Here is a 16,072-nt window from a genome sequence, read left to right as displayed (position 1 = left end):
TGCTTTGGATTCTACATCTACCTCCCTCTCTGCCCCTCCCCCTCTCACACACACACTCTCTCTCTGTCTCAAAAATAAACATCAAAAAATTTTTTTAAAAAAAGATGAAATTATCCTTTCCCTGCCCCTGCAGTATGAGGCCATATGGAGTGAGAGCTCTTCGCCAGTGCCCTCTCTGACATGCTTCTGTACGGTCTTAGGCTTTCCAGCGACAGGTGCACGAGAGCCTGACCCAGCTGGAGCTGATCAACAAGCAGTACCGTCGCCTGGCCAGAGAGAACCGCACCGATTCTGCCTGTAGCCTAAAGCAGATGGTTCACGAAGGCAACCAGAGATGGGACAACCTGCAGAAGCGCGTCACCTCCATCTTGCGCAGACTCAAGGTCTGTATCATGCCTTCTCTGTCTCTTAGAGGCCCAGAGGACAGGATTGAGCCACGTGAACACATTAAGACATAACCTCAGTGATTTTGTAAGATCGGGACGGGAAGAGTGGTATCCAGAGTCGATTGAAATGGTAAACGATCGCAGAGTTCTCACTGCTGAGAGAAAATGACTTTCCAGAAGAACATCGGAACTGGTGGTGCCATCTCCATGTGAGCATGTGGTCTTTAATTTTTATTGTTTCCTTTTGACACCCAGCATTTCATCGGCCAGCGTGAGGAGTTTGAGACTGCGCGGGACAGCATTCTGGTGTGGCTGACAGAAATGGATCTGCAGCTCACTAATATTGAGCATTTTTCTGAGTGTGATGTTCAAGCTAAAATAAAGCAACTCAAGGTAATGTAGTCGTGATTTCTCAAATTGCGAAGAAGGTCTGAAGAGGAAGGGATTTGTAGATCCTTTTGTGAAGAACACGGTCAAGGACTCTTTTTAAAAAAATCATTCTTGATTGACAAAAAATTCAGAAAATACTAAATATATTACAAATGAAAAAAGAACATTACCCAGAGACAGCTACCATTAACGTATATACTTTTAATTATCAACTTCATTGCCAGGGTGTTGGGAATCTTGTCTGTTGGCTGTTGTTTTTGTTTCTAGCACTTTGCTTCTAGCACCTTCAAATAGTTTGTTTGACCTCCATGCTCCAAAGCGATACAACTTTCTCATGTGGGGATTTCATTCCACATGGTCCACATCCTTAGATGCCAAGTTAGTTTTTGTAAGCATATCTGACACGTTTCACAACACAGTTCAAATGCAGTGGCTAGTTAAAAATTTAAATAGGAGTGATATACCTTAGGAATAAGGAGCCCCCAAGAGAAGAGTGTTTTAACAACTTGAGTATTATGCAAGGCAGGTCGTGAAATTTTCTTCTCGAGACAGATTGTTTTTGAAGAATCATCATGTTGCCCATTAATTTTTAGTTCTAATAATAATAATCTTAATCATAGATTCTTAGGATGAAAACGTCATAAAATAGTGAGCCCTGATAGTGTGCCCAACCTGTCTCTTCACACCCTCCCCTTCCTCCACTGACTTCCAAATCATCTCACAAACAAATCAGTATTTTAAACCTTCAACAGGAAATTTCTACCAAGAGGTAGTTGAATCTTTTCTTTTTAGACTCTGGAAGAATCACAGAACTTGTTACCATGCTCCTTTTTCCCCAGTAGCCTTTTCATTAATGGACAATTTCAACTATTCCAGAAACTATTTTTATGTTGAATTAAAATTTATCCCTGATACCTGTCCCCACTAACTTAACTCCTTTATTTTTTTAATGTTTATTTATTTTTGAGAGAGAGGGAGAGAGAAAGACAGAGTGTGAGCAGGGGAAGGGGCACAGAGAGAGGGAGACACAGAACTCGAAGCAGGCTCCAGGCTCTGAGCTGTCAGCACAGAGCCCGATGCAGGGCTCCAACCCACAAACCGTGAGATCATGACCTGAGCTGAAGTCGGACGCTTAACCAACTGAGCCACCCAGGCTCCCCTTAACTCTTTTTAACTGTATAGAATGAATCTAAATAATCCTCCAGAATTCCTTGTTTTTCAGTTAGTTATAATCCTTCCTGGTTATGTCCTGAAACAGAAAAGAATCATCTGAGAAGAATTGTATCATTAATTATCATTTGGATGGTTTTTCTTAGTTGTGTTTGACATATGATCAGGAAATCCAAAATTAAAATATTTGCTATAACTATCTAAAATGTTAAAGTTATTTCAGTGGCACCGTACTGCTTACCATTGCTTTTCGTTAGGGATAACCAGTGCTATCAACTTTATGATGGGTTTGAATGTTTTTTTCCTGTGATTCTCTACCCACACTGTCCTTGGTGGTAAATTTTATTAGCCAAAGGCGCCTTTCTGGTCGTGGAATTCTGACGAGTCCATTTCTGACTCCTGTTCTGATTTAAAATTTTTATGTTTGACTTCAGAAAGTAATATTCCCTTGGCTTGTCACCGTATATGACAAATTCAATATCCCCCTGCATGGTTTTCCTAAATGCATATCTTATAATTATTTCATGTCACTGTGAACAATAGAAAATTACATGAGATTTATGCTCCCTAGGCCTTCCAGCAGGAAATCTCACTGAACCACAATAAGATTGAGCAGATAATTTCCCAAGGAGAACAGCTTATAGAGAAGAGTGAGCCCTTGGATGCAGCGGTCATTGAGGAGGAACTGGATGAACTCCGACGTTACTGTCAGGAGGTTTTCGGGCGCGTGGAAAGATACCATAAGAAACTGATTCGCCTGCCTGTATGTAATTTTTTTTCATTATCCCTAAACTGAAAGAAAATTAGTTACGTGGAGTTAGGTAGTATTGTACAGCGGGTAAAACGCCAGACTCTGGAGCTAGAATGCCTGGGTTCCAGTCTGATCTCTGACACATGTTAGCTACATAACCTTGGACAGATCACTTCACGTCTCTTGCCTTGGTGTCCTCACATATAATGCAGTTTACTAATACTACCTACTTGGAGACAGGATTCCTTTGGACATGATATGAGTTCGTATATGTGTAAAAAACTTAGAGAATACCTGGCACGTATCTTCTATGGAAGATAAAGCAGCTGCTAGAAGAATCAGGAGATGAAAGTGAGCCATGTAAACAGGTGCTCTGTTCATGAAGTTGTTTAGCTGAATTTTTTTTCTCTTCCATTTTCCTAACCGCTACCATGATCGTATCACAAGATGTTATTATTACAATATTCAGAATATTCTGTGATAAAATTCATTTTGCATTTGGGATGTAAGGTAAAAGAGGACCAGCCAAAGTTTTATTAGTAATTTCCTTTTGTTCCTGAAATGGGCCATTGTGTGTCTCTTATGTTGCAGGTACAAGGCTGCCTTTATTTACATCATCTTACTTCATCTTATATCAATTATTTGAAGTAGCCTTCAATATTATTTAATATTAAATAAGTAAACAGTAATAAAACTGGAGCTTTGGTAGGTTAACTTACAAGACATTTTTAATAGTGATCAGAAGATTCTTATGTATTCGATGATAGGAAGTTACAAATTACCCCCGCTGAGGTAGATAAGCTTGAACCCCGAGACTTGATGAGGTGAGAGACAGAACAAGAAGCGGTAAGGGCATCATCTGACCGCTGCGGTAATGGAATTGGCTTGACTGCATTTCTAGCTCCCAGATGATGAGCATGACCTCTCTGACCGGGAGCTGGAGCTGGATGACTCTGCAGCTCTCTCGGACCTCCACTGGCGGGACACCTCTGCAGACAGCGTGCTTTCCCCCCAGCCTTCTTCCAACCCCTCCCTCTCACTCGCCCAGCCCCTGCGGAGCGAGCGGTCGGGACGAGACACCCCTGCCAGTGTGGACTCAATTCCCCTGGAGTGGGACCATGATTATGACCTCAGTCGGGACCTGGAGTCTGCTGTGTCCAGAACTCTGCCCTCTGAGGATGAAGAGGTTGGAGACGATAAAGATTTCTACCTCAGGGGAGCTGTTGGCTTATCAGGTAGGAAAGAGCTCTTCCTATAGGCCAACTCAAAAGAAAATGAAAAAGACTGAATATTGGATTAGAAATGTGTAAGCTAAGCGGAATCATCTTCTTCCTTCTTCTGTTAAAGCCAATTGCACAAAATAGAATAATTGGATATTAATGTGCTTATCAGATACAAAACTTGGCATGACCATTGATTTATCCCACATACACTTCCATTCTTACTATGTGGCAGACACTTTATAAGTATTGGGGGATACATGGTCCCTTTTGTCCTCAAAGAGCTTACACTCTAATGTGGAACACAAACAGATAAGAAATGGCTGTGTGAATTGTTGGTGCTAGGGCAGTAATGTACATGTGGTTGTACAGAGGCACAGCCAAGGGGTGACTAATCAGAGCTTTGAGAAAAGACTCTTGAGCTGAGACCAGAAAGGTAAATGGCGGTGAGATAGACACAGTGAAGTTCAGAGAAAGAAAGTAGAGGGTGCCCGCCCAAGCTTTATGATTAGCCACAGTGCTTTTGGTCACCAGAAGTTTGCCCAGAATGACAAGGCTGTAGATTGGGAGACACAGAGTGGACAAAGAGGAGGTAGAAAGGCAAACAGGGGCCTGGTCATAAAGCGACCTACTCACCATGGAAGGGAGTTCTCTCCTAAAGGCACTGGAAAGCCACTGCCGGTCTCTAAGGAGGAAGTGATATGATCAGATACATATTGTCACAGAGTTTGTCTCAATACTGTATGGAAGGGAGAACATTAGAGAAGAGCTCAGTTGGAAACATTTTACAATCGAGGAGAGAAATGATAGTGGCCTGAAGCAAAGAGTAGCACTGGGGATGGAGAGAAGAAGAGGGAAGTGAGAAATCATGAGAAGTCCCTAAGCGATGATCGATTGAATTGGGATTGAGGATAATTTCGGACTTGGGCATCTTGGTGAAAGATGCAGGGAGCCCTAGGCCCTGAGGACCAAAAGAGGGAGAGAATGTTATGGATGTCTGTGGGTCAAGGGAGGGCAGGGCAGTGAGAAAGGGGGAGGTGATGGGTCAGCTGTGCACACCCTGAATCCAGGATACTGTAGAATATACAAATGGAATCCGCAGCAGTAGATGCATAGGTCTGAAGTTCTAGAAGTGGAAATGCAGATTAGGTGGCCATCCACATATAAATGGTAATTGTCCCTGAAGGAATGGAGGAAATCACCCAGGAAGAGTGCATAAAGCAAAACAACAAAGAACCCCAAGAAACACACAGAGGGAAGGGAAGGACAGAGAAAGAGGGACATGGTAAGGAAAGTAAAAATAGAATAAATAATCAGAGGCCAGTTCATAGCAGTTGTAAATGCATTTCACGCATTTTCCAAAAGGCTGTCTCTGCTTGACTCTGATGGTTCACATTTGGATTCCCAAGGGTATGATCCTGTCTGAAAAGAAAATGATTTCCCTCGTTTCTATTTCATCTTTACAGTATAGCCTACTAGGCATTTCTCATCTACAGCAGTGTGGTCTAGTACGTAGCCACCAGCCACATGTGACGATCAAGCCCTGAAATGTGACCGTGCAAAATTGGGATTTGCTGTGTCAAATGTACTTACAGGAATCCATAAATTTCAAAGACGTGGCACAGAGAAAGAATGTAAAATATTAGTAATATTTATGTTGATTACATGTTACATAATTCAGATACACTGGTTTAGTAAAGTAAAGCCTTAAAATTATTTTCATCTGTTTCTTGTTACTTTTTTTAATGTGGTTCTTTAAATGAACCTTTAAAATTACATACATGGGCTCGCTCTATTTCTATGGGACAGCGCTGCTCTAGAATCTGACCATCTCGGTTGAAATCCCAGTTCTGCCGATTATCAGCCACTGAAACTTGGATAAGTAACTTAATTCCTCTGGACCTCAGCTTTCTTATCAATGAAAGGGGAATGAGACTTCCATGCTCCCTGTAGGGGTTTCTTCGAAAATAAACGAATGCTCAGAACAGTGCTTGGCTCATAAAACATTCTTAATGTGAGCTCTTATGGTTTATTTCAGGAAGCCTTTGGTGAACATGCTCACATGCCTCTGTATATTCGAGAGCTGTCCGTCTAGAATGACTAACTTCCTTTTTTTTCCCCAGGAGAGTTATTTTCCTGCCACCAGGAATCTAGCTGTCAACTTAGACTGTGCTCTTTTTGCAGATGTAATGATCCCTGAAAGTCCTGAGGCCTATGTAAAACTCACAGAAAGTGCAATCAGAAATACCTCTGGTAGGCAAGCCTCCCTCTGAGCCTAAGCCAGCCTCCCTCCCTCACCTGTAACAAGCCTCCTCTCTGAGCACATCTGCTGAACCTCTCACAGCTCTGTGGCACCAGCATGTTAAGGGACCACCTTCTTCTCTTACTGCTGCAGTAGAAGCAAACAGACAAAAAAAAAAAAAAAAATAAAAAAAAAACCCAGATATCCTGTGGCTCAACACCAAGAATAAGATTTCAGTAATCAAGTTTCAGTGAAATAACTTCTCAGTTTGTTCAATGAGAATGAGTCTCATTAGGTATAGACCTATGATGCCCATGAACAGCAGAACATCGAGTTGGAAGTACTCAGCCTCCGTGCCCGACGCCCTGCTTAACTGTAGCGGTTCAGTTGGTGACTTCCAGGGCTTGTAGACTCACGTCTGCCTCGGCAGTCGGGGCTCAGGGCTCCTGTCCCAAGTCCACCACCTGCGTATGTGGTCTCAGGCCTGCCGTTCATCCTCCTGATCGCAAGGGCCACGTAGAAGACAAGGGGCGAGACCAGATGTTTGGCTCTAAAAACAAATTATAATTGAGTTTAATAAGTCTTACCTTGTACAATAAAGGAAAATGGAACCAGTTTTGGTTAATGTTGCGCTAGACAAACTATGGTTCGGGGTAAGCGATTTCGAGGAAGGTGGAGAGAATAGGGTTCAGGCACAATGATATGATATGGAATTGCAGACTTATTAGTTTACACTTACGTGTTTGAAGAAAAGCTAAAGGACAGAAGGCAAAGTAGCATTACCCAAACAGTGACTTCCTGCGTGACTCCCAGTGAGAGACCTCTTCCAGGTGTATTTAGAAGACCTTTTTTTCAAAAAACAAATTAATAAAGCTTACTAATACATGTTCTGCTTTCACCCTGTGTTAGCTTCACTGTGACAATCAATGTTCTCGTTCAGTCCAAAAATTATAATACACACACGCGCGCGCACACAAACATTTCAAAAAGGTGTTGCATTGAAAGGCAATGAGCCAGGAGTTCCAGACTATGACTAAGAGCATGCTTAGATACAAGTACTAAAATCTCAGCTTTCTCCTGGTTTTGCTTTGGGGTTTAAACAAAAGCAAGCCAGTGGTAGTTTGGTATCTCCACGCATCTCTAACCTGAGTTGGTCTTTTCCTGGTTAACGTAAAGTCCTGCTTTAAATGAATGGTGCAGCCATCTGGGACTGTCTTCTACTGAGCACCGTCTTCTACTGAGATGCAGAAAGAAAACAGGATTGTATCTTTTCCTGTGTGTTAAGTGCCTGCAGAGAGAGCACGAGAGATTGTTGTCTCCTGGTTTTGGAGGAGCAAAAGGTTTTTAGGAGAGGCTTGCCACAGCTACAGCATATAGATTTCCAGGGAACCAGCTGGAAGAGGAGCAGACACACGGGCTGCTAGAACCCAGTGCAGAGTCCTTTTGCAGCATCTGGTCGGCTGGGACTCTGTAGCCAAGTGCATTCATTGATTGGTCTGGTCACTTGAACTTCTAACTCACCAGCACGTTAGTACTAAATTTGCTTGGTAATTATCCACACCTACGCCATTTCTATACCACCTTAGCTGAAGTAATTTCTCAGGCTTCTCAATGAATGTCAGGGGTGTAAAGATCCTTGTGCTTCACACTGCAGGAGCCCCCAGTGCCTTAGAGTCACAGATCCGACAACTAGACAAAGCCTTGGATGAGAGCCGTTTTCAGATGCAGCAAACTGAAAACATCATCCGCAGCAAAACCCCCACCGGACCAGAGCTAGACTCCAGCTACAGAGGCTATGTGAGTACCCTGACCCTTGCGATCCCAACACGTACCTGGAAATCACAGTTGTGTGACAAAGAACGGTCCATCTGTGGCGCAGGGCTTTCTGAGCTCTCTAAGCACCATGCCACCCTTGAACTCACGGGCTTGGGGGTACAAAACGAAGCCCCGCTGTGTTACCTTTTGAGTAAAACTGGTCTGTTCTCAGACCCACTGAACTACTACAATGACCAGCCTGTTCCTTTACCCGCAGGCCTCAGTGAGATCCATTTAACTGAAAGCAACAAAATGCTTTGGCTCCCAAAAGTGATTGGCATTTTTCCAAATTCAGCTAATACTTTTTGGGCCAAGGTTACCCTTGGAGCAGCAGATTTAGCTAATTGATTACTAACACGGAGATTTTATTTAGTTCTTCTCTGGGGTTTATTGATTCACTTACTGGCCTTGGGAATGTTTTTTATCCTCCGTTGTCAGTATGCTCATTTTGGAGAAAACAAATCTGACTAACAAGAAGGATTTGGGGAAAAGATGGCAACAGATTGTATATATTACTAAGTTCTGTTTTCCAAGTTCCCACCTAGTAAAGTATATATTAACTTTATTTGCTCTGCTCAACTTACCAACCAACTTTTTCCCAGACAACTACCCATTTTCCTGTATACACTTGAGCAAGAGAATGTAAACGTAAGTCTCTTCCATGGCTTATTCCATCTTTTCACACCCAAAAGATTGCCAAGTAAAAGGAAAGAAAAATTAATTTCCCTAAGTCTTGAAAACTCAACTTTTTGAAACCAAGGAAGAAAACTGGTCCTGTATTTTTGGTGATACTAATGTCTTCACAATTATAGAAGAGTAATCAATCCTGAGTTTAATTCCTGTCCAGTTTGTCCTGTTAAACCTGTTTCTATTATGGTGAAACCTCTTTTTTTTTTAATAAGGTTTTGGGGAGCCTGGGTGGGGCTGTCAATTAAGTGGCCAACTCTTGATCACGGCTCAGGTCATGATCTCACGGTTTGTGAGTTCGAGCCCCACATCAGGCTCTGCGTTGATGGCAAGGAGCCTGCTTGGATTCTGTCTCTCCTTGTCTCTGCCCCTCGCCCACTTGTGCTCTCTATCCAAATAAACTTTAAAAAACATTTTTTTAAATATAATAAGTTTTCATGGTGACCATGCTGACATCACTAAGATTATACTCAACCTCAATCAAAAATAGTCCAAGTAAGCAAGGTGATTTGTTAAAGGCTTTGAAACGTGACCTTATGGTTGGTATAGGAGGAGTGCTTTGAATACTGTGCATGACATTAAATGTGGAGTTACCCTTTGATGTTAGAGTTGACTCCCTTAACACCTATTAAACATTGCTTCAGTTTTCTTATGAACAGCTGGCTTTAATAGTACTTTCTGCTTTTAAGTATTTTAATTATTTAATGCAAAAAAATGTTCCTTTGAGATTTGTGGTAACATTATTGTTCCCACATTTCAATTTAAGAAAGAAGAAGCAACTTGCCAAAAATTATACATTGTGTTGCCAGCTGAGAGCTCCGAGTTTTAAATCCCAGATTGCTTTTTCGTCTGTTTTGATTCAGAAATTTGAAAGAGATTTTGAGGGATTCTCATGCAAAAGGAAGTATGCAAACTGTATCTTCAAGGCATTGCCTTGTGTGTATATGACTATGTCCTATGTTTAAGGAGCATGTTTTCGAACTTGACTTTTTTTTTTTTTAAGCAGATTTTTTTTTTCCCCCACACACAACAGTGAAACACAACCGCTGTCCTTTTTAAGGAACTAGAAAGATATTTTCCCTAGAAGTTCTTGCCATCGTGGGAATCTGAGAATTCCGTGACGGGGCCTGTTTGCTTTGTCTTAACAGATGAAACTACTGGGTGAGTGCAGCGGCAGCATAGACTCCGTGAGGAGACTGGAACACAAACTGAAGGAGGAAGAAGAGAACTTTCCAGGCTTTGTTAACCTGAACAGTACGGAAACCCAAACAGCTGGTGAGTGAGTGGTGCTCAGTTGAAGAAAATGAAATAAAAGAACCTGAAGCATCTGTGTTACACTGTGCTGATCTCATTCCACACTGTTCTGTCTAGAGAACTTTCCTCCGTGTTACCGTGATCTCCTGACAGGATAGAGGGGTCAACAGAATCACAGTGTTTTCTTCCACATGACATTTATTTTATTTTATTGTTTTGTTTATTTTTATTCCTGAGACAGTGAGAGAGAGAGAGAGAGAGAGAGAGAGAGAGCAGGGGAGGGGCAGAGAGAGGGAGACAGAGGATCCTAAGCGGACTCTGTGCTGACAGCAGAGAGCCTCATGCCGGGCTCGAACTCATGAACCATGAGATCATGGCCTGAGACAAAGTTAGATGCTTAACTGACTGAGCCACCCAGGCACCCCACACGTCCCATTTATTTTAATGCTCTGTCTCTAACATCTCTTGTCTGCCATTTTTTATGTATGCTCTCCCAGTTCTCCTGCAGAAAGAAACCAACTGAATGTTATCTTTGTGCACATTACCACTTATTACTTCCTAAAACTCTTTATGGTATTAAATCCTACGTAGTTTTCTTTTACCACATTACGGTTAAAAATGCAGATGGGGGCGCCTGGGTGGCTCGGTTGGTTAAGCTTCTGACTTCAGCTCAGGTCATGATCTCACAGTCCGTGAGTTCAAGCCCCATGTCAGGCTTTGTGCTGATGGCTCAGAGCCTGGAGCCTGCTTTGGATTCTGTGTCTCCTTCTCTCTCTGCCCCTCCCCTGCTCATGCTCTGTCTCTCTCTGTCTCAAAAATAAATAAAAATATTTTAAAAATTTTTAAAAAATGCAGATAGGATAAACACAGCCACTATACTGGGGTTTTTTTGTTTTTATTTTTTATTTTTTTATTTTTTGTTTTTTGGGTTTTTTTTTTTGTTTTGTGTTTTTGTTTTTGTTTTTGTTTTTTTGCTTTTTCTTTACAGCTGACAACAACAGAAGTCCCTGTGAAAATTACTTTTCTTTCTGTTGCTGTTTAAAGTTAGCCACCAGTGTATGTTTAAAGCATTTCCCACACATTCTGCCCGGAGAAAGACAGCTCCCTATCCTGTGTGTGTCGTGTCCCGCCAGGTGTGATCGACCGATGGGAACTCATCCAGGCGCAGGCCCTGAGCAAGGAGCTGAGGATGAAGCAGAACCTCCAGAAGTGGCAGCAGTTCAACTCTGACCTGAACAACATCTGGACGTGGCTGGGGGAGACGGAGGAGGAGCTGGAGCGGCTGCAGCACCTGGAGCTCAGCACCGACATCCAGGCGATCGAGCTCCAAATCAAAAAGCTCAAGGTAGCTGCCCTTGGCCTCTCCCAGCGCGGCCAGCCAGAAAGCTGCCACGTGGGACGCCGGGTCCGATGAAGCCACTAGCTCTGGCTGGTCTGCTGTCACCTAGCAGCAGGGGAGCTGTGAACAGAAATGAGCAGGGATGCTCTCCTCTCCCCCAGCATCCCAAGTCAGTATTTATAGAGAAGGTTTGGAAGGGCAGAGAGATGCACCACGTTGCAGAACTAGCCCCCCCCCCCCCCCGCCCCATAAATAACCATGTATGATCTAATGACTTGGTTCCTAAGAGATGACCAATTAAAAGTTCACGAAACATCCAGGTACCTCTGGGACCTATTTAACCTCTTTCAAAGGAAATACGGAAACGACCAGGTTCCTGCAGGTCTATCTCTAGAGCTAGAATGGTTTCCTCTCCAAGATCATATCTTTGTGAGTTTGCAGAGACCTATTGAAATTGTTCGGCATTCTGGAATCAGCAGAACATCTGAAACAGATTATAGTGATGGCAGAAGGAATTTTCAGTGTAACGAATAAAACAAAACGAAACCATGGGAGTAATTACAGTAAGACACCTGGCACGGGCATTTGATTTTGGCCTGGACGGGTGCAGTGCCCACGGTAATGTTCTTTAGCTCTGTCTCTAGGTCTTAATGGTCCTCCTTAGCAGAGCTCTTGAAATGCATTAATATGTGGGGACTTTTGCAAGAATACTGTGGATTGAGAGCTTAGTTTCGTTTTAATAGCTCCTTCAGTCCTTTCGTTTTGTTTGGAGAACATCAAGATGTGCTCTTCCTTAGAATGGAGTTACCCAGGCTCTCTAAGCTCAACGATTAAGCGTGCTGCCTTTGTGTCTCACTGGTTTCATGGACGTTATTTCTTTCGGGGCGACGTTTTTGTGGCTTATTTCGGTTGCTGTTTGGTTTAAGTTGTCAAACAGAAAAGTTTGTTGTTCAAATGTCTTCATATAGAACAGCTGCTGCACTAGCCCCATCAGTTTCCGGATGAAGCATCAGATGGGAGCTGTGGTTTACATTATCTGGATTATAAAATGCATTTTTCTCTAGAGGACTTAAATTATTTTAGTTCCTCTCTGGGAAAGTGTAAGGCAGTGTGCACTATGACCAAACTCCTTAAAAAGCTGATGAAGCAAATGTTGGCCAGAGTCGGAGACCTGAGTGAGATTAGGGTGGAGAAGTGAGACCTTGAAAGTCAGCTTGTGTGATAAGAAAGAGCCACCCTCTGCCTTCCCAGTCCTTTCTATCTGTTTACTGAGGATGAATCCGTGGAATAACCAAGTATCTTTCCACAGTATCTCTTGATCTTATAATATCTCTGTGGCTGAATCTATATTACTGCATTTTAAAAATCTATTGAAAAATAAAGTTAAGACAAGCTGGAGACATAACAGAAATGTTGAGGACTTCTAAGAAAATGTAGCTGGCGTAGATGTGATTTGCTGACCCTAACTAGTCTGAGGATGTTTAAACAGTACCCAGATACTGAATTATTAATGCATAATCATGTGCTGCATGAGTTCTTAGAATAGTTGTAGATTTGTGGGAAATGTGTAAAGCAAAAGCCAGTTGCCTGGTTTTCTGTGATCTCAAACTAAATTGGTTAGCTGTGGAAATACCCAGTCCATTCTCTTTGCCATCACAGGAATGTGGCTTGTGACATAGGCAGGGTTCTCACCCTGTGGGCCACTATCTGTGCCTTTCGAGTCACAACAGCTGGAGGCTAGGGCCTGAGAATCTGCTTTCTTAGCAAGTTTCCTATTTTATCCTTCTGCACACAACTGTGACTACCACTGGTCTAGTGAAATGGGATTCTCACGCTAGAATATTCCCTGCTGTTGAACTCCTGTGATGTGAGTCGAGTTAATCATTCCCCTTAGGTCATTGATGCTTCCTGCAAAGTTACTCTTCATTTTGCTTATTTTACCTTTTTCCTCCGCTGTTTTTTAATCTCCATTCCCGAAACCTATGGCAACCATTCGTAAATACTTCGCGAGTATTCTTACTAAATTCTTGGTTCATTTATGCATGAAAAACATGGATTTGTGTGTGTGCACATGCATTTTAAATCACATGAATGCTAGTTTACAACACACATTGTTCTGTTTCTAACTCTTTCACTCTACCCCGTATTTTAAGATACATTCAAGTTGTCGAAAGGACATCTAATCCATTTCCTCTGTCGTCCTCAGTGATGTGCACCACTCTATCCTATCTAGCTATTGTGTTAAGGCCGGTTTTAATTAATGGATCTCTTAATTTGAGTGAAGCATTTCCTGAGGACTTAAAATAAGTTTTACTTGTTTTTATTGCCATATTCTTTGTTTGGTTGTTCTCCTTTCTCTTTTTAGGAGCTCCAGAAGGCTGTGGACCACCGCAAAGCCATCATCCTCTCCATCAACCTGTGCAGTCCCGAGTTCACCCAGACTGGCAGTGAGAAAAGCCAGGATCTGCAAGATCGCCTGTCCCAGATGAACGGACGCTGGGACCGCGTGTGCTCGTTGCTGGACGAGTGGCGGGGCCTGCTCCAGGATGCACTGATGCAGTGTCAGGTTCGTGGGGCTTTGGGCGGATTATGCTCCAGAGTCCGTCATTTCCAGCGTGGCTGAGTCTGTGATTTGATTTATCAAGGTCACTTACAGGGATGCAATTACTTCCCAAAGTCACGATTCGAATAAGAGAACTTTGTGCCCAAACTATTCATTGTACTGGAGAATTCGTACATCTGAACAGGAGTTCAAGCAGCTGGACCCCATCTTTTACCCAGCTAACGAGATTATTCCCACAAGTTTATCTCAGCCCCAACTCATTCATTCATTCATTCATTCGTTCATTCATTCAACAGATATTTACTGAGCACATCGGTAGACATTTCCTGAACGTGAAAGTGAGCATTACAAATGTTTACTTACCCATTCTGCCACAATTATTTGATGAGTTCCCACTCTGTGACAGATATTGTGCAGAGCGGTCAGGATACAGCACTGTCTCTACTTTTGTTGGAGAAGACAAACAATAAAAATGCAAATAAATGCTTAATTAAGATGCTTACAGGTGTGGGTGATAAGAGTAACTGAGAAAAGCCACTTTGGGAAAGAGGTAAGGAAATGTCTGAGTCTTAGAGCTGACACAGAAGGGATATTGCCATGAAAGAGACAGAGCCAATGGGATGTCCCAGAAGCAGGAAAGGGCTTAGTGTCTTTGAGGTCAGAAAAGAGGCCAGTGTGATCAAAATGTAGTCAGAGAGGCAGGGAGTGATAAGAAAGATTAGGGACATGGTCAGCAGCCAGATCATGAAGGACCTTGTAGGTCCTGGCCAGGAGTATTTTGCATTCTGAGCACAACATAAGCCTTCTTTCCAGGTTTGTATGTGCCCCAAGAAAACCTTGAAAGCAGGTACCCAAGCTGTTGTTTCCCCCTGCTCCCCCACCTAGTCCAGTGCCGTCCACACAGAAGATCTTCAGTAACTATACATTGAATAAATGAATGAACAAATGGATGAATGAGGGATATAAGGGACTGGATCAAGGCCTTACAAGAGGGGGAGGTTTGAATACAGAGAAGAGAGGGGAACAGAGCTGCTTCCTTCCAAACTGTGCAGTAACCCTAGAAATTGAGTATTTGATGCCAGGTTTTCCTTATGTCTAAATCTCCCTCACATAATAGACTAGATGCTTTTGGTGAGAATGTGAACTTAGATCATTACAACAGCGCCAGTGCCTTCCTCAGAAAGGAGTCGTGTGTAAGATCTTAAATCCAATGTGCCTTTGCCAGTGGTAGCAATTGTTAAGAATGGAAATTTAAGCTGCGAGGGAAAGAACAATATATTAAGATGGTTTTATACTCCATGTTTTTCCCCCCCATAGGATTTCCATGAAATGAGTCATGGTTTACTTCTTATGCTGGAGAACATCGACAGAAGGAAAAATGAAATTGTCCCTATTGATTCTAACCAGGATGCAGAGACACTTCAGGACCATCACAAGCAGCTTATGGTAAGATATGTGGCCTCCTGCAGCCTCTGGTTATTTTTAGCAGCGATCCATGTCATTTACAGAAAAAGAATGTAGGTGATTATATATAATACACATATATAAATATATAAAATATATATAATATATATGCATAACATATGTTATGCATATATATTATATATGTATATTTACCCTTTGCATACCAGTCTCCAACTTCCTCTTTTTTATTCATCATGGTTTCCAATTTACATGAGGCAAACATGCCCATAGGAGATGACATCCACCGTCTTTAGAATCTGCTTCTAAAGTCATTGCTCAATTGCAAATTGGTGCAGCCGCTCTGGAAAGCAGTGTGGAGGTTCCTCAGAAAATTAAAAATAGACCTACCCTATGACCCAGCAATAGCACTGCTAGGAATTTACCCAAGGGATACAGGAGTGCTGATGCATAGGGACACTTGTACCCCAATGTTTATAGCAGCACTCTCAACAATAGCCAAATTATGGAAAGAGCCTAAATGTCCATCAACTGATGAATGGATAAAGAAATTGTGGTTTATATACACAATGGAATACTACGTGGCAATGAGAAAGAATGAAATATGGCCTTTTGTAGCAACGTGGATGGAACTGGAGAGTGTGATGCTAAGTGAAATAAGCCATACAGAGAAAGACAGATACCATATGGTTTCACTCTTATGTGGATCCTGAGAAGCTTAACAGAAACCCATGGGGGAGGGGAAGGAAAAAAAAAAAAGAGGTTAGAGTGGGAGAGAGCCAAAGCATAAGAGACTCTTAAAAACTGAGAACAAACTGAGGGTTGATGGGGGG

The 16,072-nt window shown here is 42.4% G+C and overlaps 1 protein-coding gene across 16 annotated transcripts in view; it reads left to right on the top strand.

The window, feature by feature from the left end:
- SYNE1 (spectrin repeat containing nuclear envelope protein 1) overlaps positions 1 to 16,072 on the top strand; it is a 477,690-nt gene that overhangs the window by 448,033 nt on the left and 13,585 nt on the right. For 13 of the 16 annotated variants that reach the window (XM_049653080.1, XM_049653082.1, XM_049653085.1 and 10 more), the window contains 10 exons: positions 201 to 383; positions 642 to 779; positions 2,518 to 2,709; positions 3,599 to 3,932; positions 6,102 to 6,170; positions 7,814 to 7,956; positions 9,810 to 9,936; positions 11,049 to 11,260; positions 13,620 to 13,820; positions 15,135 to 15,263. In XM_049653080.1, the coding sequence (XP_049509037.1) occupies positions 201 to 383; positions 642 to 779; positions 2,518 to 2,709; positions 3,599 to 3,932; positions 6,102 to 6,170; positions 7,814 to 7,956; positions 9,810 to 9,936; positions 11,049 to 11,260; positions 13,620 to 13,820; positions 15,135 to 15,263 (1,728 nt within the window). The remainder of the gene's footprint in view (positions 1 to 200; positions 384 to 641; positions 780 to 2,517; positions 2,710 to 3,598; positions 3,933 to 6,101; positions 6,171 to 7,813; positions 7,957 to 9,809; positions 9,937 to 11,048; positions 11,261 to 13,619; positions 13,821 to 15,134; positions 15,264 to 16,072) is intronic. The other 3 variants (XM_049653084.1, XM_049653083.1, XM_049653087.1) reach the window with 1 other exon arrangement.

This window comes from Panthera uncia, assembly GCF_023721935.1.
Source record: "Panthera uncia isolate 11264 chromosome B2 unlocalized genomic scaffold, Puncia_PCG_1.0 HiC_scaffold_24, whole genome shotgun sequence".
Taxonomy (NCBI): Eukaryota; Metazoa; Chordata; class Mammalia; order Carnivora; family Felidae; genus Panthera; species Panthera uncia.
This window is presented reverse-complemented; position numbering and strand designations above follow the sequence as displayed.